The sequence below is a fragment of the Hyperolius riggenbachi genome, chromosome 12, assembly GCF_040937935.1.
Source record: "Hyperolius riggenbachi isolate aHypRig1 chromosome 12, aHypRig1.pri, whole genome shotgun sequence".
Taxonomy (NCBI): Eukaryota; Metazoa; Chordata; class Amphibia; order Anura; family Hyperoliidae; genus Hyperolius; species Hyperolius riggenbachi.
The window spans coordinates 202,102,198-202,127,118 of record NC_090657.1 but is presented as its reverse complement, the minus strand read 5'-3'; the positions used below and the strand labels follow the sequence as shown (position 1 = coordinate 202,127,118).

Genomic DNA, 24,921 nt, shown 5'->3' with positions numbered 1-24,921 from the left:
ACAGACCTGGAGGTGACCCATGGAGTCTGCAGCTAGTGTAAAGGCCCATACACACAGGCTACAACTGTTGCTGGAAACACATGGCGCGCGCCTGTTGCGGCAACAGTTCCTCCATGTGTATGAGGCGCGCGCAAGCAACTGTTGCTAATCAGAGCTGTCCCCAGGCGATTGACTTGTTCAATCCCCGGCAACAGCTGTTGCAGCAACCGTCCCTAGTCTCAAGTCGGTGCAATCGTGTGTATGCTAGTCTCTCGCAACTCTTGTGAGTCCGGCAGTTCATTAAACCTGCGACAGAAGTTGCTGAGCAACAGTTTCCGCTATGTTGCAGACAGGTTGTTGCCGCGTGTATACAATCGTTGCTTGTATACAACTGTCATTGCTGGAGACTTTCAACTGTTGCTTGTCTCCATGCATCTGCAAACATCTGTGCCTCGTGTGTATGTAGCTTAAGCCACTTCCTCAGCCAATCACACAAGAAACCCCAACACACTGCATACAGCGCATCACAGCATGACATGCACATTCACAATGACAGTGAAGCATGACTGCATGCAACAACGCTCAGATAACATGTGGCATAACTTTCCCGTTCCGATCCTGCTTTTACAGGGAATGCAGCGCACTGGGTAAATGTGGCCTAAAGGTGGCCACACACCATACAATTTTTAAAATATCTTTTCAATTCAAGAGTTGCAAAAGCTGAGAAAATTGCTTGGAAGTATACATAAGAAAATTGACATCTAATACGCACAACATTCAATTTTCATAAAAAAAAAAAAAAAAAAAAAAAAAAAAAAAAATAAGAAAAATCCCGCTCTCCCAATAGACTTATTGAATAAAAACAGGAAATCCATTAAATTAAAAAAAAAAAAAAAAAAATTTAATTTTTGGGAAAATCCGATTTTTATGGAATTGCTGTAAAATCAGATAATTTTATTGTATCGTGTGTGGCCACCTTTAGGGCCCTTTTCCACTAGCAATCGCAATCACAAATCACAAACGCCAGTGATTGCGATTTTTCATTAAGGGCCCTTTTCCACCAGCGCGTTTGCGCTGGCTGAATCGCAAAAACGCAAACCGCTAGCGATTTTACAATCGCTACGGTTTGCTTTTTAACATAGGAATCACGGTAGGTCATTTCCACTACCGCGATTCGTTTTTTACTTGATCGCGATCGCGCCGCGGAGCGACTTTTGCCGCGATTTTGCTATGCAGTGCATAGCATAGCAAAATCGCGGCCGCGAACGTCGGGGAATCGCCGCTAATTGCGATTCAGCAATCGCTAGCGTTCAGCGTGAACGCTAGCGATTGCTAGTGGAAAAGGGCCCTAATTCTGTTATGCGATTTTCATTTGCATTGCATTATCATTGTAAAAATCGCTCCAGTAAGCGATTGCGATATCCAAATCGAATCACTGTAGTGGAAAATACTTCTCGTGATTTCTATGATAAAGTAACAACCCTAGCGATTTAAAAATCACTAGCGATTTGCGATTTTGCGATTCAGCAATCACAATCGCTCTAGTGGAAAAGGGTTCAAAGAAAGCATCAGATTTTTAAAACCCAATTTCATAAATGAACTCTTTGATGCAGTGCAATACTAAGGCCCATCAATCCACTACAGCTCGATCAATAGATTCCCTGCTGGAGTCTACTGAAAATCAATCTGCTGTGTGTGTGTGTGGAAGGAATTGACTCCTCTCTGAATCAATTTCGATCAGAGAGGAGTTTGATCATTTTGCCACATCGTGTGGCAAGAGAAGAAAATCCTGAATGTCTACAGATTGAGTACTCCAACCTCGAAATTGAGTCTGGGAGTCACAGACAGACATACAAATCCAGGGAGGAGAGACTATGCCAACACTGTGAGCAGATGACCCTTTGAGGATGAAAGCCACTTCCTGCTGCACTGCCCCAAATACACTGCAACCAGGGACACTTACTTTAACCCTCCTGGCGGTATATTAAAAACCGCCAGGGGGCAGCGCAGCCGGTTTTTTTATTTTTTTTTTCGCTACATGATAGCCGCTGCTCAGCGGCATCCCCCCAGCCCCGCCGATCGCCTCCGGCGATAGGCGATCAGGAAATCCCGTTCAAAGAACGGGATTTCCTGGAGGGCTTCCCCCGTCGCCATGGCGACGGGGCGGGATGACGTCATGGACGTCGTGACGTCTAAGGGAGTCCCGATCCACCCCTTGCCGCTGCCTGGCGCTGATAGGCCAGGCAGCGCAGGGGTCTAGTGGGGGGGGGGGGGGGGCTGTCTTGCGACGCGGATAGCGGCGATCGAGCGCAGGGCGGCGGCGATTGAAGTGCTGACGCAGCTAGTAAAGTGCTAGCTGCGTTCAGCAAAAAAAAATAAATAATTCAAATCGGCCCAGCAGGGCCTGAGAAAACCTCCTGCGCGGCTTACCCCGAACTACGTTCGGGGTTACCGCCAGGAAGGTTAAAAAAATTGTTGTAACTATTCCCAGACTTTCTCACATTAGAAGATGAGAGAAAAATATATATATCCTACTGGGAGAAGAGGAATCCACAGTTACAATCGCTGCACACTATGTCACAGCATCACAGCATGCCACGGACTGAGAGGAGCATAATGGAACTGTAAACCTAAAATGTCCACAGACTGCTTAGCCATTGTCCCCCTACCCCACCCCCCTTTCATGTCCCCTTTTTCCCCTTGCTTTGGCAATACCTGTAATGAATCTTGGTCATGCCAATCAAGCTAACTGATTTTGTATGACCAGCTTTAGACTGTAAGCTCAAATAGGAAGAGCTCTCCTTCCCCTTTCGTATTTATATTCTACATTGTACAGCACCACTGAAGATGCTGGAGCAATATTAATTTATTTATTATTATTGACTATTTATATAGCACCGACAATTTTAGGAGGAAGGCAATTCACTTATCTGTATGTTTTTGGATGTGGGAGGAAACCGGAGTGCCTGGCGGAAACCCACGCAGACACGGGGAGAAAATTAATTAATCCAATATATTTCAATCCAACCAAGCCTGTGAGTTATTTTGGGAGAAAAAACACACACTTACATCAATAGTAGCTCCAGAGGCTTCCCTTGTCATACTCCACAAGGCTGTTTCAGTGCTGGGATCCCTGAAGTTTGAGGTCACGCTCCAATACAAGAATGAGCATGGCCATATTACGCAGTAACATGCAGGTCTGTGGAGTAGAAGTAATGTTTGGATACCTGGAGTCAGTGGTTTCATAAACTGAGAAGTCGGATGATTTTTGTGCCAACTCCACAGCCCCGGTAGCACAGCAGCTTGCACCTGCACAGTAGCACAAAGTGTCCAAGGTTGGCTAGCACACCAAAAGTAGTTTTTACTCAATGCATGTATCAACATGGACACACAATTGTTTCAGAGCCACGAAGGGTCCCCTTCATCAGAAAGTGGTGCAGACATACGTGCACAGTAGCGGCTTGCACCTGCCCAGCAGCATAGGGGCTTGCATATGCCAAGTAGCATAGAGGCAGAGGCTTGCACCTGCGCTGTAGTACAGAGGCTTGCACCCGCGCTGTAGTACAGAGGCTTGCACCCGCGCTGTAGTACAGAGGCTTGCACCCGCGCTGTAGTACAGAGGCTTGCACCCGCGCTGTAGTACAGAGGCTTGCACCCGCGCTGTAGTACAGAGGCTTGCACCCGCGCTGTAGTACAGAGGCTTGCACCCGCGCTGTAGTACAGAGGCTTGCACCCGCGCTGTAGTACAGAGGCTTGCACCCGCGCTGTAGTACAGAGGCTTGCACCCGCGCTGTAGTACAGAGGCTTGCACCCGCGCTGCAGTACAGAGGCTTGCACCCGCGCTGCAGTACAGAGGCTTGCACCCGCGCTGCAGTACAGAGGCTTGCACCCGCGCTGCAGTACAGAGGCTTGCACCCGCGCTGCAGTACAGAGGCTTGCACCCGCGCTGCAGTACAGAGGCTTGCACCCGCGCTGCAGTACAGAGGCTTGCACCCGCGCTGCAGTACAGAGGCTTGCACCCGCGCTGCAGTACAGAGGCTTGCACCCGCGCTGCAGTACAGAGGCTTGCACCCGCGCTGCAGTACAGAGGCTTGCACCCGCGCTGCAGTACAGAGGCTTGCACCTGCCCAGCAGCACAGGGGCTTGAATATGCCAAGTAGCATAGAGGCACAGAGGCTTGCACCTGCGCTGTAGTACAGAGGCTTGCACCTGCGCTGTAGTACAGAGGCTTGCACCTGCGCTGTAGTACAGAGGCTTGCACCTGCGCTGTAGTACAGAGGATTGCACCTGCGCTGTAGTACAGAGGCTTGCACCTGCGCTGTAGTACAGAGGCTTGCACCTGCGCTGTAGTACAGAGGCTTGCACCTGCGCTGTAGTACAGAGGCTTGCACCAGCGCTGTAGTACAGAGGCTTGCACCAGCGCTGTAGTACAGAGGCTTGCACCCGCGCTGTAGTACAGAGGCTTGCACCCGCGCTGTAGTACAGAGGCTTGCACCCGCGCTGTAGTACAGAGACTTGCACCCGCGCTGTAGTACAGAGACTTGCACCCGCGCTGTAGTACAGAGACTTGCACCTGCGCTGTAGTACAGAGACTTGCACCTGCGCTGTAGTACAGAGACTTGCACCTGCGCTGTAGTACAGAGACTTGCACCTGCGCTGTAGTACAGAGACTTGCACCTGCGCTGTAGTACAGAGACTTGCACCTGCGCTGTAGTACAGAGGCTTGCACCCGAGCTGTAGTACAGAGACTTGCACCTGCGCTGTAGTACAGAGACTTGCACCCGCGCTGTAGTACAGAGACTTGCACCCGCGCTGTAGTACAGAGACTTGCACCCGCGCTGTAGTACAGAGACTTGCACCCGCGCTGTAGTACAGAGACTTGCACCCGCGCTGTAGTACAGAGACTTGCACCCGCGCTGTAGTACAGAGACTTGCACCTGCGCTGTAGTACAGAGACTTGCACCTGCGCTGTAGTACAGAGACTTCCACCTGCGCTGTAGTACAGAGACTTCCACCTGCGCTGTAGTACAGAGGCTTGCACCTGCGCTGTAGTACAGAGGCTTGCACCTGCGCTGTAGTACAGAGGCTTGCACCTGCGCTGTAGTACAGAGACTTGCACCTGCGCTGTAGTACAGAGACTTGCACCTGCGCTGTAGTACAGAGACTTGCACCCGCGCTGTAGTACAGAGACTTGCACCTGCGCTGTAGTACAGAGACTTGCACCTGCGCTGTAGTACAGAGGCTTGCACCCGCGCTGTAGTACAGAGACTTGCGCCTGCGCTGTAGTACAGAGACTTGCACCTGCGCTGTAGTACAGAGACTTGCACCTGCGCTGTAGTACAGAGACTTGCACCTGCGCTGTAGTACAGAGACTTGCACCTGCGCTGTAGTACAGAGACTTGCACCTGCGCTGTAGTACAGAGACTTGCACCTGCGCTGTAGTACAGAGGCTTGCACCCGAGCTGTAGTACAGAGACTTGCACCTGCGCTGTAGTACAGAGACTTGCACCCGCGCTGTAGTACAGAGACTTGCACCCGCGCTGTAGTACAGAGACTTGCACCCGCGCTGTAGTACAGAGACTTGCACCCGCGCTGTAGTACAGAGACTTGCACCTGCGCTGTAGTACAGAGACTTGCACCTGCGCTGTAGTACAGAGACTTCCACCTGCGCTGTAGTACAGAGGCTTGCACCTGCGCTGTAGTACAGAGGCTTGCACCTGCGCTGTAGTACAGAGGCTTGCACCTGCGCTGTAGTACAGAGACTTGCACCTGCGCTGTAGTACAGAGACTTGCACCTGCGCTGTAGTACAGAGACTTGCACCTGCGCTGTAGTACAGAGACTTGCACCTGCGCTGTAGTACAGAGACTTGCACCCGCGCTGTAGTACAGAGACTTGCACCTGCGCTGTAGTACAGAGACTTGCACCTGCGCTGTAGTACAGAGGCTTGCACCCGCGCTGTAGTACAGAGACTTGCGCCTGAGCAGCAGCACGGAGCCACCTCTTGAGCAGAAAGAAGCAAGCCTGTTGGGCTCAGTGCTAATGTGTAAGTGCAAGTCTGAGCCTACGCCATGCAGCCGAGCTCCATCGACAACAGGGCTGTAGAGTCGGTACAACAATCAACCGACTACTCAGTTTATAAAACCACCGACATCAGGTACACAAAACTGCTCCATGGGATCGCTACCACCACCGATGCATAACCCAAGGGAGCAGGGATTATGGGTCTCGATACAGGCAGGCAAAGAAAGGATACAGCGGTATATAGCTGATCCTGCTTCTGCACAAGTCCGGGCCGTTTTAATTACTATTCCCCCTCCAGGCCGACATGGATAGTGGGGGAATGAAATAATTCGGCTTTCAGCGATTGCTGGAGGCCGAATGATTGTGTTTTTTAAGCAACCTTCTTCTTCTGATGGACCCGACGTTACTCACTGAGTGCTGCAATAGGAGTGATACCCATTGTAGTCTATGGAGGCGCCAGCTGCGCCCAAATCTAGCAGCGCTGAAAAGCACTGCTCCGATATCTGGGATACTGGGTTCGGATATCCGATTCGGATTCCAAAATTTAAAACTCGGATATCCGATTTGGATCGGATATCCAGATCTGAATTCAATCCGGATTTTGAAAAGGGGTATCCGAGCAGCATTGCCCCCGTCTACAACTCCAGGTACCCAAAATTCCTCCGACTCCTCAACTCTACAGACCTGGTCGACAAGCCTTCAATGACAAGCTTTTTTTTTTGGGGGGGGGGGGGTCTCAGCGCTGGAAAGGCAGGGATGAGGAAGATAGGAAAGCCTCTGGATTATCCAGTGGCTTCATTTTACAGGTACACTTTAACCACTTCCGGATTCTCGGTACGTATATACACGCCCCTGAATCCAGAAGTGTATACCATGGAAACGGCCGCTCGTATGAGCGGCCGTTCCATGTCAGCTCACGGAGGGTGTCTCCGTGAACACCCTGCGAGCCGATCGGCGGCTCGCAGGGTAAATGTAAACACACGGGGAAGATCTTCCCCGGTGTTTACATGTATACGGCGCTGCTGCGCAGCAGCGCCGTAGAGGAGATCGGCGATCCCCGGCCTCTGATTGGCCGGGGACCGCCGGCACCTGATAGGCTAAAGCCTATCCCATCAGGCGCAGGACGGATTTCCGTCCTGCGCCGCTCACAGAGGGAGGGAGAGGGAGGGAAGGGGAAGGAGGCCAGAAAGCGCTGCGGAGGGGGGCTTTGAAGAGCCCCCCCCCCGCAAGCGCAAGCAGCCGGCGGCGATCAGACCCCCCCAGCAGGACATCCCCTTAGTGGGGAAAAAAGGGGGGGGGAAGTCTGATCGCCCTGGCTGCTAGCTGATCTGTGCTGTGGGCTGGAGAGCCCACGCTGCACAGATCAGCATAAAATGTCATGGTGTGGAAGTGGTTAAATTACATTGTTACCTAGAAAACATCTGTCACTACAAAGCGCAGTATACTATTGGAGAAACACTTATAACTGTCAGAGCTCACCCAGGGCCACAGAAATCTCAGGAGTCAAGTAGAAGTTGTACTACTTACAGCTCCCCTTGTATTGAAGTCCGTGGAAGCAAGCTGAATTCTAGATTAACCTGAATTGTCAGCCCTCACCTTACTACAGCTGGCTATACACAAAACACTAAAACATTAATAATGAGTCACTCGGGTTAAAAAAAAAAAAAATCATGCTGTCAAACAAACGCAGCAGAAAACTTTTTAGACTAATTATTTGTGTGCTATCGTTTATTACCACGAAACACCAACAATCAGCAGCAATCAAGCCTGGGTAATGTCTCCCGTTCACTCCTGCACCTTGTAGGTTTGAACAAAGGCACCAACCAGGATAAAAACAATATTTGTTAAAAATAGTAAAAAGGGAAGTTGTGGGGGACTTACCTCCCTAATAGAAGACACAATTATGTCGGTATTTGTTCAATAAAAAATTTTTATTCAACTACTCCACTGTGCAATGCTTTTCACAGGTGCTATCCTGCTTCATCAGGCAATTAAAGGAGTAATTTGATCGGGTCATCTCCCAGAGGCACTTGTGTGCAGATGACCCAATCTAGTTACTCCTTTAATTACCCGATGAAGCAGAATAGCACCTGTCAAACAAATTGCACCATGGAGTAGTTGAATAAAGTTTTTATTGATGCAATACCCAGGGCTGTGGAGTCGGAGCAATTTTGGGCACCCGGAGTTGGAGTCGGAGTCGTGATTTCAGAAACTGAGGAGTCGGAGTCGCATGATACTTGTACAAAATCCACAGCCCTGTTAAGTATTAGACTAAGGAGTCGGAGTCGAGGAGTCGGAGTCTGAGCAATTTTGGGTACCCGGAGTCGTGGTTTCAGAAACTGAGGAGTCGGAGTGGGAAAATTTTTGTACCGACTCCACAGCCCTGGTAATACCGACATTATTGTGTCTTCTACTAGGGAGGTAAGTCCCCCACAACTTCCCTTCTTAGTATTTTTAGAACAACAAAAAAGTTTGCTTTCTTAAAACAGAAAGAATTTGCGATAATTCAGGTTGGAGTGAGCTTGAGATGTCTCCCAGTGCATCACTGCTGAATATATGCAAATTAACCATTGTACCCTTAGAAGCTAAACACACCTCCAGAACCGCTGGAATGCAATGATGTGTCAGCTTGTTAATTTGTACAGAGCCATAATAATCCAACATGCATACAGCCTGTTTCGGATTATTTGATCCTCATCAGTGCATGGCATGGATTAATTTGGCTCTATGGAGTAAGGCTTGTAACACCGAGAGGTACAGACTAACCAGCAAGCTCATGGTGACCCAGAACTCATTGGAGTGTGTAAGAGGCTACACAATGGTCCTAAAAGCCCCCTTACTAAAATGCTAAGAAAAAGCCCAAAATTACTTACGGTAATTTCTTTTCCAGAAGTCGGAAGGACAGCAACCCTGAGACATGTCTCCCTCCACATTCACTGGACAGGAACTAGATTAAACAATTTGCATAATTAGGTAGGCAGGGCACACACATGTATATATATATCGTTATGTCCTTACCCCCTCAGTTAATAAAAAAGACTCCGCACATAATGATGCTTCCAATAACTTTTAATAAGAATAGCGGTGGGTAGTAAGGGTGCTGTCCTTCCGACTTCTGGAAAAGAAATTACCGTAAGTAATTTTGGGCTTTCCCAGAACGTCTCAGGACAGCAACCCTGAGATGAAAAACAAGAAATAATATTTAGGGAGGGATTACAGCCTGCAACACTTTTCTGCCGAACGTTAAGTCGGCACTAGACAATACATCTAGCCTATAATGTCTCACAAAGGTGTTCTGACTTGACCAGGTGGCTGCCTTGCAAATTTGCTCAACTGATGCTCCTGCCCTCTCTGCCCAGGAAGTTGATACTGCTCTGGTAGAATGAGCCCTGACCGCCGAAGTCAGCTGTTTGCCTTGTTGAGCATAAGATAGAGATATAGCCTGCTTGATCCATCTGGCTATGGTTGATTTTGAGGCCTGTTTACCCCTGAACTTTCCGGCAAATAATACTAATAATGCATTGGAAGTCCTCCAGGACTTAGTGCGCTGAAGATACTCCAGAACACATCTTCTAACATCTAGGCAATGTAACTTCTGTTCCTTCTGATTGGAAGGGTTATTACAAAAGGAAGGCAGAAAAATTTCTTGAGATCTGTGGAATTTCGAAACAACCTTAGGTAGGAAGGAGGTATCTAGACGAAGTGTAATTCTGTCGTCACTTATAACACAATATGGTTCGAGAATTGACAATGCCTGCAATTCCCCCACTCTTCTGGCTGACGTTATTGCTAGAAGAAAAGCAGTTTTGATAGTTAAAAGTTTATCAGAACTATCCACTAATGGTTCAAAGGGTGGCTCACATAGCCCCTGTAGCACAGTGTTCAGATCCCAAGATGGCACTCTACTATGGATTGTAGGTCGAATCCTCCTGAGTGCTTTGAAGAATCTGATGATATCTTCTTCCTCTGCCAATTTTCTGTCAAGAAAGACTGTTAATGCTGAAACTTGTACCTTCAATGTACTACTACTTAGACCTTTCTGGAATCCATCTTGAAGAAATTCTAAAACTGAATTGGAATGACCAGTATCTCTAGAATTCGCCTCACACCAATTGTTGTATACCCTCCAGGCTTTAGAGTATATTTGGCGCGTCACCTTCTTCCTGCTTTGTAACAGTGTTTCCGATAACCTATTAGAAAATCCCTTACTTTTCAGTATTCGCCATTCAGGCTCCATGCTGAAAGATGAAGAAGGCTCAGATTGGGATGCACCGCTGGTCCCTGAGTTAACAGGTCCTCTTGATCTGGAAGGATCAGATGATCCGTAGCTAATCGTTGTAGCAGAGCAAACCACGGTCTTTTTGGCCAAAACGGGACAATCAAGATTGCTTCCGCCTGGTCTTGATAGATTTTGTTCAGTACTCTGGAAATCAAATGTAGAGGCGGAAAAATGTACATTCTGTGATGGCTCCAGCTGATCGAGAAGGCATCTACTACCCATGGTTCGTCTTGGGGACAAAGAGAGCAAAACATCCGGCATTTCGCATTGCTCTTTCTGGCGAATAAGTCCACTTGAGGAACAATCCAGTGTTCTGTCAACTGATGAAACACCCGGTCGTTGAGACTCCATTCGTCCTGGGACAGACTGCATCTGCTCAGGTAATCTGCTAGGCAATTTAGTGTCCCCTTCAGGTGAACCGCTTTTATAGACTTGAGACTGCGCTCTGCCCAATGCAGAATCCTTGATGCCTGCTGTTGCAGTGACTTGCTTCTTGTGCCTCCCTGGTGATTTATGTATGCCACCACTGTACTGTTGTCTGTACGTATCGTCACGTGGGTTTTCCATATCTGTATCTTGAATGCTAGTATGGCTTCCCAGACTGCTTGCAGCTCTCTGCTGTTCGAAGACCTGTTGCTGATCCGGCTTGACCATTGTCCCTGAGCTGTCAGAGAGTCCAGATGCGCTCCCCATCCCCAAGAGCTCGCATCCGTTGTTATGATGTACTGGGTTGGAAACTCCCAAAGATTCCCTGTTGACAGATGTTGTGGCTCCGTCCACCACAGTAGTGACTGCTTGACACTCCAAGGAATCATCACTCTCTTGTCCAGGGAGGAGAGATGCTTGTCCCACTTTGATAGGATCCAATTCTGGAGACTTCTGGAGTGGAGTTGACCCCACTGTATTGCAGGGAAAGATGAGGTTATTGTGCCCAATAAGGCCATCGCTTTCCTCAAGGATATTGTTTTCAGACTCTGAAAAGAGAAAACAGACTTTAACAACAAGGAAGATTTTTTGTCAGGTAGAAAAAGTCTCTTATTTGTAGTACATATCTCAAACCCCAAAAATTCCATCTTTTGGAGAGGCTGAAAGGACGATTTTTCCCAATTAATTAACCACCCCAATGTCTGAAGGAAGTCTATGGTGGACTGAGTCTGGGATCCCACTAACTCAACAGAAGGTCCCCAGATAAGTAAATCATCCAGGTAAGATATTACTTGAACAGACTGAAGCCTAAGCCCTGCCAAGACTTCTGCCATGATTTTTGTGAATAGCCATGGAGCCGATGATAACCCAAAGGGAAGGGCGACAAACTGAAAGTGTCTTACCTCTCCTTCTAACACCACCGCAAATCTCAGGAACTGTTGTGATTCCAGATGAATCGGCACATGCAAATACGCATCTTTTAGATCCAATGATGTCAGATAGGAGCTGTCTTGTAGTAGGTTCAATACTGAGCGGATGTTGTCCATCCGAAACTTTCTGTATCTTACTGCGGTGTTTAGCCTTTTTAGGTTTAAGATGAACCTGTAACTCCCTTGAGGTTTCTTTATTAGAAAGACTGGGGAGTAAAACCCCAGTGTTTCTTGACATTTTGGGACTCTCCGTATAACCCTTTTTTCCAATAGTAAGCTTACTTCTGACTGGAGGGCCTGGGCCTGAACTGGAGCTCTTGGGGAAGGGGTCACCCAGAATTGAGATGGTGGTGGGGCTATAAACTCTATCTTGTACCCCTGGAGAATAATGTTCAGTAACCACTTGTTTTCGAACTTTAACTGCCACTGTTCGAAAAAATGAGCTAGTCTGCCCCCCACTGGAATTCTGGCGTCATTGTTTTGTTGGTTGACCTGTAGAGGTATATGGAGTACTGGGTTTGGAACGCTGGGACTTGTTGGGAATCCATCTTCTTCTCTGGTTCCCCTTGTTTTCCTGTTCGCTTTTCCCTGAAACACGAAAGGAACGGTTAGGGCGGAAAATCTTTCTTTTATATGGGAAATTTTTCTTTTTATCAGCGGACCTCTCAAGTGTTTCTTCTAACTTGGTTCCAAATAACAAGCCCCCTTCACATGGAATACTACACAATTTTGATTTAGATGAGGTATCTCCCTGCCATGTTTTCACCCAGATTCCTCTTCTGGCAGAATTAACTAGGGCTGTGGTTCTTGCTGTGAGTCTGACTGAATCATCAGCTGCATCTGATAGATAGTTTGTTGCATGTAAAATTTTTGGGAAAAAATTCAAAAGTTCCTCCCTAGATACCCCTGAGGCTATCTGAGACTGGACTTCTACTAACCAAATTTTTAAAGATCTTGCTACCGCTGTAGATGCAATAGAGGGTTTGAAATTTAAAGATGCTGCTTCCCATGCCCTCCGCAAAATATTGTCCATTTTCTTATCGATAGGGTCTTTTAAACTACCAAAATCTTCGAATTGAAGATCTGATCTCCTGGATACTTTAGAAAGAGATGGGTCTAGTTTGGGTGCAGTCCCCCAAAACCTTTGGTCTTCAGGGCTATAAGGATATCTTTTATTTAGTGATTTAGGCCAGAAAGCCCTCCTATCTGGATTATCCCACTCTTTCCTGATAATCCCCTTAAGACTACTATGCACTGGGATGAAAGTCACTTGGGGTTCTGACAATGTTTCATACATCTGATCTAATGGAGATAAAGTCTTTTGCTCTATAGTAATACCCATGGCTTCATGCATGGCTGCCAATAACTCCTTCATAAAGTCAGTGGAAAAAGCAAATTTCTGATTCTTTACAGTTTTTTCAGCAGATTTTTCAGTCTCTGAGGGTATCTCTTCCAGAGATGAAATATCCAATTCCCCTTCTGACATTTCTGAATCTTCAGAATCGTCCTCTTTCCTTTTCCTTTTTAAAGTAGGGTCCCCTATGGGAACTGAACCTGAAGGACCTGGGATATCTGATACTGCCGGGGCTGCAGAGACTGCTGCAGGCACTGAAGGCATTTGTACATTAGATACTGCAACCTCTGGAACCTTGATAGTCTGCACAGCAGACGAAATTTCAGATCTAATCCATCCTTTTAATTCCTTTAACATAGTGGGGGTTTCTTCTCTAACCACCTTTTTAGTACAATCTTGGCATAATACTTTTGAAGAGGATGACATATAATTTCCACATATAGCACATTTTTTCCCCGATTTATGTGTTGCTTTAGAACCAGCATGTGGTGTAGTCTTGTCAGTTTTATCAGGTTTATCAGGCTTGTCAGGCTTATCAGCTTTGTCTTGTCTTGACCCAGATTTGGAATCTGATCTTTCCATTTTAGGCTGTAATAAAACAAATAAATACCAGCCATTAGCTCAGCCAAGCCTAATAACCCTCCTAAGGGATATGTAAACAATTACCACAATGTTACATACCAGAGAGGGTACGGAACTTGTCTCCACAGAGCCCTGGGAGGAAGATCCACCGGCAGCCTCCATAGTCAAACACAAAGTGAGACTAGGACATCAGCTTAATAGCTGATTTAAATAATTGCTTAATGCCCAACCCTTCTTGCATTATGCAAACGTTAATTCCTACCTGCTGTAGTAATCCCCTTAGCGTTCCTCCAGGCAATCCCCTGCAGCTGAGTGTGATGTGTCAGCAGACGCTGACTTCCATGCTGCAATGGCCGCTGGAACGCACGCCGGGTCAGGAACTTCCTGCTTCCGGCTTTCCGACTTCCGGTCACGTGAGGCGCCAGTCACGTGACCCTGGGGCGGGCAACTTCCGGATTCAGACGCCGCTTGTCCTCCGAACACAGCACAGGGGGAGAGGCCAGTGCGTGTAGCATGACCCCGCGCTGAGACAACTAGCCAGCGCCGACAAAGGGGATCACACCAGCCGCGGCTCCTGTGGACTCACATGGGTGGCCAGCCTTACCCCCTACATCTAGCATCCTGCTGGACAGGAAAACAACTGAGGGGGTAAGGACATAACGATATATATATACATGTGTGTGCCCTGCCTACCTAATTATGCAAATTGTTTAATCTAGTTCCTGTCCAGTGAATGTGGAGGGAGACATGTCTCAGGGTTGCTGTCCTGAGACGTTCTGGGAAACAAAAGTTTGCATGTTGGATTATTATGGCTCTGTACCAATTAAACTGACATATCATTGCATTCCAGCGGTTCTGGAGGTTGTTTAGCTTCTAAAGGTGGGTACACACGTCAGATAAAAGTCTTTGGTAAATGAAAGATCACAGACCAATTTTACCCCCTTTCATGTAGTATGAGAGCCATGCTCTACACAGTCTATTCTATGGAGCTGCTCTCCCCATCAGACAGAAATCTTTGCAAGATGCTGCACACACAGATGCTGTACACATGCAACAGATCAGTATCTGCAAAACATCTGTTCCTGCAAAAGATCCGTTCCTGCAAACCGCATTCATAGTCTATGATATCTGCAGATCCTTATACATTTTGTTTAACGGACAATTGACTGCAGACCAGATCCACCAGGTTGGATCTTCAGATCGGCAGATAATTGTCTAATCTGCAGATGAATGTCCATTAAACAAGGTGTGTATGAGGATCTGCAGATGTCATAGACTATGAATGCACTTTGCAGGAATGGATCTTTTGCAGACACTGATCTGTTGCATGTGTACAGCATCTGTGTGTGCAGCATCCTGCAAAGATTTTATCTGATGGGGAGTGCAGCTCCATAGAATAGACTGTGTAGAGTATGGCTCTCATACTACATGGAAGGGGGTAAAATTGGTCTGTGATCTTTCATTTTCCAAAGACTTTTATCTGACGTGTGTACGCACCTTAAGGGTAATAATGGTTAATTTGCATATATTCAGCAGAGATGCCCTGGGAGACATCTCAAGCTTACTCCGACCTGAATTATCGCAAATTCTTTCTGTTTTAAGAAAACAAACTTTTGTTTTTCTTAGCATTTTAGTAAGGGGGCTTTTAGGACCATTGTAGCCCCTTACACACTCCAACGAGTTCTGGTTCACCATGAGCTTGCTGGTTAGTCTGTACTATTTTTAGCAAATATTTTTATCCTGGTTGGTGCCTCTGTTCAAACCTACAGCGAGTGACTTCTTAACCTGAGTGGGGACTGGTCATAGCTCCCCACCCGCTTCAGAGGTTGCCTTAGTGGCAGCACTTGTTTGTGAGTATAATATCTCTCCTAAAAATTGATTGTACATTTCCTCTAACATACTACATCACCCAGGGCTCTTGGTTTTCCTTTTTGTCTCCTGCACATGCACAAGCAACTGTCACACAATGTCTGCAGACTCTTCATGTAAGAGCAAATGATTCTTGATAAGGACAAATAGTTTCACATGTTTTAACCAATGATATAGTCAGAAGATAAAGCCTGGCACTAGATGTTCACCAAAGGGTTAATGACTTCACCGGATTGCGTACTTCGTATTTTCAATTGTGCACTCAGAGACAAGCATGCATGTATGAAGATGAAGAGAAAGAGGCACTAATTGTTACAAAGAAGGTACCTTTAATCCAGGGTGGTAGGATACATCGGGGTGTGCAGTGGGGGTGAAGGAGGCCTGACAGCTGTTTCGCTTACAAAGCTTCCTCAGAGGCCAATAGAAGGAACCTACCACCCTGGATTAAAGGTACCTTCTTTGCAACAATTAGTGCCTCTTTCTCTTCATCTTCATACGTTTTAACCAATGATGTATGATGGGTAGAGCTGCTCATTTGCCCAAAAATCACACATGCAAACTGTCAAATTCATTTTGGAAAATGTAAAGGTGTGATAATTGTTGGAGGAAGCGGCAGATAACAACCGATTCTGCTGACAATCGAGTGTGTATATATAGAGTACCCTATCAATCTTGCTCAGGTGTCGTTTAGAATCCCCAACGCCAGATCCTTAGCCATAGACACTCGAGCTTTACCTCTCTAAATGCATACAATGTACATTTCTCTAGGTTTTCCTTCTGTCCTGTGAAAGAGTTCAGGTCCACTTTAAGGACTCTCATGTTCTTGTGTATTCTTATATATCGTTTCTAGGCACCCTGCATTCTTGTGTGTATATGTTATGCATAAGTTTATATATTTTGGTGCTTGAGTATTGAGCTCCTTACACTTAATGATTTTAGGCACCACTATTAACCTGAGGAAGTGGGCTTGGACCTATGAAACGCGTTGCCAGTGCATAATACATTTCATTTATATCTGACGTTTTCTTATTGAGGTAAGCCACATCTTTCTTACATACTCGTGCATAAGCCTAATTTTTCAGCACAAAAATTGTGCTGAAAAGTTACCCCCTAGGCTTATGTGCGAGTCCGTGGAGCAGAACAGATGGTGGAGCAGGATTTGATACTGGCAGAGGAGCGTAAGGATCGTGCACTAGTGATCCTGCTCTTGCCAGCTGTCTCCCTGCTGTGTCCCTGTGCTCCCCATATCCTGCAACATGGTATGCAGAGTGTGCTGCTCTAGACTACCTGTGCCCCCTGGCTTGTGGAGCAGAACGTGCAAGCAGTATTGTCAGCTGTCATGATCAGGGATTCTTCCTGTGTGGCAATTGCTGTGTCTCATATCTAAGACCATCCACCGTGGCAAGGACAGGTCTCACCTGTTCAGAAATGGCTGCTCGTAGGACACGTGAGCCTGGCCCCTAAAGGGACAAACGCTATCAGAGGCTGTGTCCTACGAGCAGCCATTTCTGAACAGGTGAGACCTGTCCTTGGCAGGGTGGATGCTCTTATTCATTTGTCACTCAGAGTGCTTTCTCTTTTGCATGTTTTTACTTTCTCTAGTGGATACTGAGATCTGCCTAAGGAGGATTGCCAGATCGCACCAACAGGGAACTGTCTACATTCCCGATTTGCATTGCTCATATCTAAGACGCCATCTAGTGGCATCTTGAGACACAGCTGTATCATCCTTGGAGCACATCTGGCTATGGGGAGGGGGGCAGACTTGTACTGAGGGCACCTTTGGCTACTGTGGAGAGGGCTATACTGGCGAGGGAGCTTGTTCGCAAGTCAGTCACTTTTTTCCTGGTTTCTAAGGGAAAAAGTGGCAGGTTGGCTTATATGCGAGTATATACGGTACTGTATAGGAGTTGTCATTGGAAACGTGGTATCAAAACAGCAGTGCTGTGGATCTGAACATAGATTCTTTAACTATGACTCATTTATTTATAATACATTAGACTCCTTTAATTATTTCATTAAAGGATCATTTCCTATATGTCAACAAGGGAAGGACCGCACAATGCCCACAAAAGACAACAGTTGTATGATATGATGACTTTGGATATGTCCATAATAACATAATCTGACTTTTATGGACATTGTGCGGACCTTCCCTTGTTGACATTTAACTTTTGGATTGGCTGTCCTGGCACTGTCCTGAAACAGTGCGAGTGATTTCCATCCACCCTCTTGTTCCTGCATCATTTACTATATCATGCAGAAAAATTATAAATATGCTAATTATACATCTTCTATATGAACTGCAAGCAACATAAACCGCATGCCATCATTGCCAACATGAATCACACTATTTACAGCCCTGACCTGGTGAAACTTGATCTACAGGCTACTCTATGCCTCTCTGGCTTCTTTTACTGTATTAAAGGAATTACAGTCTTTCCAATCATATAGTTTAACCAAAAGTCAGAAAGTAAAATGTTCTCTTAAGTAAATAAGAGGGACTTGGCTTACATTAGAAGCCTGAAATAAAAATTAACTGATGAGATAAAGGGTATATTTTAGTCCTACTCCTAAATAGGACTTTCCTGGAATTCAATAGTCTAATCGATCTGATTCCTACTTTCATCTAAAAAGTAAAAAAATATATATGTTGAAAGCTTTTAGGCCCAGTTTCCACTGGATCTGTTTGCGTTGCTGCAGCATTTTGGTTCCAAAAAAAAAAAAAAAAAGTGAGGAAATGACAATTCTCAATAAAAAAAAACTGTGAGATGCTTACCTCAGTAGGGGAAGCCTCTGGGTGGTCTCGAGGCATCGCTAGTCTTTTTTTTGCCCCTCCGTTTCTCTGCTGGGACCCTCTAAATTTAATTTAATATCGAAGATTGCTCGCGGCCATGAACCCCTCCGCGTACAACCGCAATGTTTAGCCCGCACCTGCGCAGTGGTATGGAGCAGCTTGTGCACAGCCTTTTCTCTCTCCATGCTACAGCGCAGGCGCAAACCCACTGGCGCCAGTGCAGTGTGATCTTGCTCAAATACAGAAGGAAGCGCAAAGATGAATCCCACCAGCGGCAGAGGGGTCACGGTGGACTGCTGCTTGGAGCAACAAGAGGCTTCCCCTACTAACGCTAAGTTCACAACACTCATTGTTTCCTAGTCATGGAGTTGTAAGAGTTCCAATTAGTTATCAGTATTTAAGTTTCCCCTTGTGTCTTGGATTCCTTTTTTTCCTCCCAGTTTTATTGAATTTTAAATTTGGTAACATGGAGGCCCCTTGTGCACTTCAAATGTCCGTTGTAGTGCGATTCTTCTACAACCACTCAGGTCTCCCCATACAGTGAGGTATACTTTACAATGACAGCATGCCTCACTTCTGAGTAGGACGTACAGAATGCACAGTAAGGCCTCATTCAGACTATACGCGCTGCCGTGCGCATTTTGGCAGCGCGTATAGTGTGCGACACGCAAGAACGGTAGAAGGGCATAGACAGCCCTTCTACCGTTCCCATCATATGCACTACGTGGCAGCACGACTGCGCTATCGCGTACTGCACGCATTTTTGTGAATCGCAGCGCAGATCCCATTCATTGTAATGAATGGGATCTGCAGCGCATAGGAGCGCAGATGGCGTGCGATTGGACGCGTTGCGTTCCGATCGCACAGCCATCTGCGCTAAATAATGTGAACGAGTCCTTACTCGTGCGTCAGCCAACAGTGCCCACCATGTTTAATGTGATAGCCCCATAGGACTAGCTCTACTTCTGCAGCGGGATGCAGCATGGTTGTGGAAAGTGACAGACCACAGAAAGGGCCCTAAAAGTAAAAGAACATGTTGTGTGATGTGTAGACTAGCCAGCAAGGGTGCATACACATACCCAATTTTCATTGGCCAAGTTTCCCAGTTACTTGTAATTTAAAGAGAACCTGAGACGAATAGGACGTAAGGTTTTATACTTACCAGGGGCTTCCTCCTCCAATTTCCTGTAGGCTGTATGTTTGATCGCCGTCCGCCCAGTCTCCTCTGTTCTCCTGCACTCTGGCCTGGCAAATTCCCCAGCTTGCCCAGTCGCAGGCCACAGTGCATGTGCGGTCACTGCTGCGCACACCCACCCACTGCACTCCCATTGGCGGAAGCGTTCTTCTGCATATACACAGTTTGCCTAGACTAACTGCGCTTGCATAGAGCGCTCCAGACGCTGTGAGCACGATTGGAAGGAATGCATGACCTGGACCATGCATGCACAGTAACCCACAACCTGGTCAGATCGCAAACTCCACTGCAGGAGAATGGGGGGGGTTCAGGTGGACAGCAATGAAGCAGATAGACTTCAGGTGGCTGGAGGAAGCCCCAGGTAAGTATAAAAACATATCCTATTCAACTAAGGTTCTCTTTAAGAGCTTACCCACACAATCTGTTCATACAGTATTCAAAATATATGGGCCCTAATACTACATGGAAGTGATAACATTGGCCAGTCACTGGCAAATCAGAACTGGATGCGTGTACGCACTTAGGGCCCATGTCCACTAGGGCAGAGTGCAGCCAAATCTGCAGCGTTTCCTCACAGGCGGGGAAACACTGCCGATACCTGCAATGGTTTGCCATCCGAGTTGCGTTGTGGTGCGATTCTGGACAGCATACAGCAGTTTCCTGCAGCATGTACCCGACTCCCTATAGCCGTGCATGGCGCGGATGTGTACTCGCATCACTACAAGTGCAACTATGAATCCTGCAAGACGCACGCCACATCAGTGGCATTCAATCTGTAGTAGTCACAGGTGCCTACTTGTTCCAGAGTAAAGGTGACCACACTCATAACAATATTACATTTTCCAATTTTTCCATAAAAAAAAAATTGTATAGAAAAAAATGTGTTTTTTTTTCAATCAAGAATTTCACTTTTTTCTATATTTTGGAACAGTGGTGGAAACTTCTGGTCTATGTATTGGCTGAATAGTGCAGTTGTATTATTACTACAACCCATCCGAAACTTAACTGTTCAAGAGGGTGCTGTCCACCAAATCACCTTATATGGACTCTTTTTTTCATACATCTAAGGGGGGGGGGGGGGGGGGGAGGGGTTGGGTATGATTTTTCAAAAGGTTTGATTGTACAATCAGACTAGGCATATGTGTTCTTCATACACAGAGAAAAAAAAAAGGATGAATAGGAGTATACATACAGGTTTAGCTCATGTAACTTCAGGTACCTTTGGAGTATGTACAAATATATATTTCTTACACCCTTCAGAATAGTGAGAACCTTGAGCTAGTTCAGTAGTTCAGAAAGAGGAGGGTGTATGGTCCAAAAAATAAGTATGGGATAAGTGGCCTATCGGGGCTAAACACACATAAATCACATTCTTCCTTGTGGACCAATAGGACCGGGAGTCTTCAGTGTCAGAACTGTTAAGATCTCTACCAGAACAGACAGAACTCACAGGCAATGCAAAAAAGGAATACATATTGGAGTCAATTCACAAGACTTCTCAAATTCCTTATTTTACACCTAATTAACAAAAATAACCTTTCAGCACATTTACAAGTAAAATAATCACTCAAACTAAGTTGTGTGTGTATGTAGATAGATAGATAGATAGATAGATAGATAGATAGATAGATAGATAGATAGATAGATAATGACCCCATTTACTAAGCTACTACAAGAATGTAAAAATTACATATATTTATTAAAGGAGAGTTGGGTGCTAGTCTAGTTTAGGGGGCCAAGCAGGGAACCTCACAGGGAAATTCGCTAAAGCGATTTGGTGGACAAGACCCTCTCGAACTGCTAAGTTTCCAATTGGCTGTAGTAAACTAGGCCCATGCTATTCAGCCAATCCCAACGCTTCATGCTCTAGAACTGTTTACCATGAGGTTTCCCACTGGGTCCCTAAAATAGAGTAGCACAGACTTGTGTGAGGACTTCCAGTGTTCTCCCCAGAATTTTCTTCCAGCCGGGTGGCATGAAATAGTAGCCGGGTGGCATGAAAAAGTAGCCGGGTGGGTTGAGATGAAAATGCAGTGCAACTCTGCTTACAGCATAGAAGGAGGTGAGCCGATGACAGCCAGGTGGTCACCAAATCTAGCCGGGTGGAGCACCCGGCTAAAAGAGCCTGGGGAGAACACTGACTTCAGCCAGTACATAATATACACATAGAGAAAGGGGCGCTAGTCTAGAACCACAGCACCCTCTAACAGCTCAAAGCACTGGCCAAACAGTGTGCGTGTAGTTTACTAGGGTGCTGTCCATCCAATCACGTTTGAATTTCCCTGTGAGCTTTCCTGCCAAGTACCCATAGACTGGCACCAGGAAGGGGAATGTGCTGTCAAAAGCCTGGGTCAGTACTGAAATCAATACATATGAGGTGGTCAATTAAATGGCACGCCCATCTCATATGAAAAGGAATATGAGCAGGGGCATAGCAATAGGGGGTGCAGAGGTTGCGACCGCATCAGGGCCTTTGGGCTAGAGGGGCCCTCCCTCAAGTTCAGCATTAGCTCTCTATTGGACTTGTGCTCATAATCTCTTCTATATATACTTTGAACAGTGGTAATCATTAAACTGCTCCCCATTCCCTTCTTGCACCTCTGACACTGTAGTTGCCATTGGCAGGTTTTGGTGCGCCATATCAATTACGTATAAAATGCTTGGGGGGCCCAATGTAAAACTTGCATCGGGGCCCACAGCACCTAAGCTATTTCAATGAATATGAGGTGGTGAAGAGATGTAGACACACAATCTGGACTACTGGTAAGCAGAAATATATATATATATATATATATATATATATATATAAATGGGGTGGGGGAGGGGATGTGGTGGTAGAACAGGCAGGGCAGTATCATATAGATCAGACATGGATAGAGATATGGTAGCAGGACAGGCAGGCTCTCCAGTCAGTACAGTATATGAATGGGTTGCTGTGTGAAGCCTCCCAGGCACCACAGAAGAGGCTGTATATAAGGTGGGGTAGAGGTGGCCCCTGGGGGACAGACATACATACAGCACATTCTCCTTACTAATCCCTACATAGGACTGAAGGCCCGCAATGCATATGCAGAGCTGCAGCTCCAGGTCTCCCCTGTGACAGCCCCCCGCCCCATAGCCCGGGAAGGAGGGGGTGACAGGGCAGATTGGGGCAGTGAAGGCCCCGGCCTTTCCTCGCATCTCCCCTTCACCGGCGGCCCTCTATATCATCTCTTCCCGGCCTCTATCCCTCCTCTCCGCTTCCCCCAGAACCCCCAACGCCCCGGTCGCCGCTTCCTCCCCGCTTCCCCTCTCACACAACTCACCCGAGCCCGTGGTGGCCGCCATCTTGCGCTCGCTGTGCTCCGGAGCCCGCCTCTCGGTGACGTCACGCAGGCCAGGCCCCCGCAGCCGGTTGTCAGGGGAATGGGGTGGAGGCTGCCCGAGCACAATGACAGGCGGCCCCGGAAGGCGCCATGTTAAGTGTGGGAAGGGTGGGCAAAACTTCTGGAAAGTGCGACCTCTACTGGAAGACATTGCATAGCACCTAAAATCCCTTCATAAAGTCATGAGAAGGTAAACCATACAAAAGTAATAAGGAAACACAATGCCAAAGCAGTGGCCTTTTACATGCTTACCTACTAATGAGCTATAGTAGCAGGAGTCAAAAGAAAATTAACCACTTGAGGACCGTGGGCTTTACCCCCCTTAAAGAGGATCTGTAACCTCAAAGCGTCCCCTGGGGGGTACTCACCTCGGGTGGGGGAAGCCTCCGGATCCTAATGAGGCTTCCCACGCCTCCTCTGTCCCTCAGGGTTCTCGCTGCAGCCCTCCGTGAAAGATGACGTCAATATTTACCTTCCTGGCTCCTGCACAGGCGCTCTGACGGCTGTCGGCTCCGAAGTAGGCGGAAATACCCGATCGCCGTCGGGTCTGCTCTACTGCGCAGGCACAAGTTTCAGGCGCCTGCGCAGTAGAGCGGACCCGACTGAGATCGGGTATTTCCATGTAGTTCGGAGCCGAAAGCAGCCACAGCGCCCCCGCTGGAGCCAGCAAAGGTAAATATTGAATTTACAGTCGGGACTGTCGCCGGCTGTTCGGGGGGCTGTAGCGAGACCCCCGTGGGACAGAGGACGGCGTGGGAAGCCTCATTAGGATCCGGAGGCTTCCCCCACCCGAGGTGAGTACCCCCCAGGGGATGTTTTTGAGGTTACAGAGTCTCTTTAAAGGGGAACTGAAGTAAGAGGAATATGGAGGCTGCCATATTTATTTCCTTTTAATCTATACCGGTTGCCTGGCAGCCCTGCTGGTCTATTTCTCTGCAGTAGCATCTGAATAACACCAGAAACAAGCATGCAGCTAGTCTTGTCAGATCTGACAATAATGTCAGAAACACCTGATCTGCTGCATGCTTGTTCAGGGGCTATGGCTAATAGTATTAGAGGCAGAGGATCAGCAGGGCTGCCAGGCAACTGGTATTGCTTAAAAGGAAATAAACATGGCCGCCTCCATATACCTCTCTCTTCAGTTCCCCTTTAAGGACCAGAGCCTTTTTTTCCATTCAGACCACTGCAGCTTTCACGGTTTATTGCTCGCTCATACAACCTACCACCTAAATGAATTTTGGCTCCTTTTCTTGTCACTAATAAAGCTTTCTTTTGGTGCTATTTGATTGCTGCTGCGATTTTTACTTTTTATTATATTCATCAAAAAAGACATGAATTTTGTCAAAAAAATGATTTTTTTAACTTTCTGTGCTGCCATTTTTCATATAAAGTAAAATTTCTGTATACATGCAGCACGAAAAATGTGGACAAACATGTTTTTGATTAAAAAAAACCCATTTAGCCTATATTTATTGGTTTGGGTAAAAGTTATAGCGTTTACAAACTATGGTGCAAAAAGTGAATTTTCCCATTTTGTAGCATCTATGACTTTTCTGACCACCTGTCATGTTTCATGAGGGGCTAGAATTCCAGGATAGTATAAATACCCCCCAAATGACCCCATTTCGGAAAGAAGACATCCCAAAGTATTCACTGAGAGGCATAGTGAGTTCATAGAATATATTATTTTTTGTCACAAGTTAGCGGAAAATGACAGTTTGTGACAAGAGAAAAAAAAAAGTTTCCATTTCTGCTAACTTGTGACAAAAAAAAGTGAAATCTGCCACGGACTCACCATGCCCCTCTCTGAATACCTTGAAGTGTCTACTTTCCAAAATGGGGTCATTTGTGGGGTGTGTTTACTGTCCTGGCATTTTGGGGGGTGCTAATTTGTAAGCATCCCTGTAAAGCCTAAAGGTGCTCATTGGACTTTGGGCCCCTTAGCGCAGTTAGGCTGCAAAAAAGTGCCACACATGTGGTATTGCCGTACTCAGGAGAAGTAGTATAATGTGTTTTGGGGTGTATTTTTACACATACCCATGCTGGGTGGGAGAAATATCTCTGTAAATAGACAATTGTTTGATTTTTTTTTTACACACAATTGTCCATTTACAGAGAGATTTC

At 46.7% G+C, this 24,921-nt stretch overlaps 3 protein-coding genes across 3 annotated transcripts in view; all 3 read right to left on the bottom strand.

Annotated features, from left to right (window-relative positions):
* The window catches only part of UBE2V1 (ubiquitin conjugating enzyme E2 V1), a 65,783-nt gene extending 42,936 nt beyond the window's left edge, over nucleotides 1-22,847 (bottom strand). Inside the window, exon 1 of the mRNA XM_068262879.1 lies at nucleotides 22,738-22,847. Within this exon, the coding sequence (XP_068118980.1) occupies nucleotides 22,738-22,759 (22 nt within the window). The 5' untranslated portion in view covers nucleotides 22,760-22,847. The remainder of the gene's footprint in view (nucleotides 1-22,737) is intronic.
* LOC137541468 (uncharacterized) lies at nucleotides 8,866-11,873 on the bottom strand. Its single transcript, XM_068262776.1, has 2 exons — nucleotides 11,609-11,873; nucleotides 8,866-11,254 (listed from the first exon to the last, which is right to left on the bottom strand). Exons 1-2 carry the CDS (start codon nucleotides 11,871-11,873, stop codon nucleotides 9,204-9,206), a joined length of 2,316 nt encoding a protein of 771 aa, XP_068118877.1. The 3' UTR covers nucleotides 8,866-9,203.
* LOC137541469 (lamina-associated polypeptide 2, isoforms alpha/zeta-like) lies at nucleotides 12,108-14,286 on the bottom strand. The gene is made up of 2 exons (XM_068262777.1): nucleotides 13,671-14,286; nucleotides 12,108-13,577 (listed from the first exon to the last, which is right to left on the bottom strand). The coding sequence occupies exons 1-2, from the start codon at nucleotides 13,731-13,733 to the stop codon at nucleotides 12,108-12,110; spliced, it is 1,533 nt and encodes a 510-aa protein (XP_068118878.1). The 5' UTR covers nucleotides 13,734-14,286.
* Nucleotides 22,848-24,921: the final 2,074 nt, after the last annotated feature.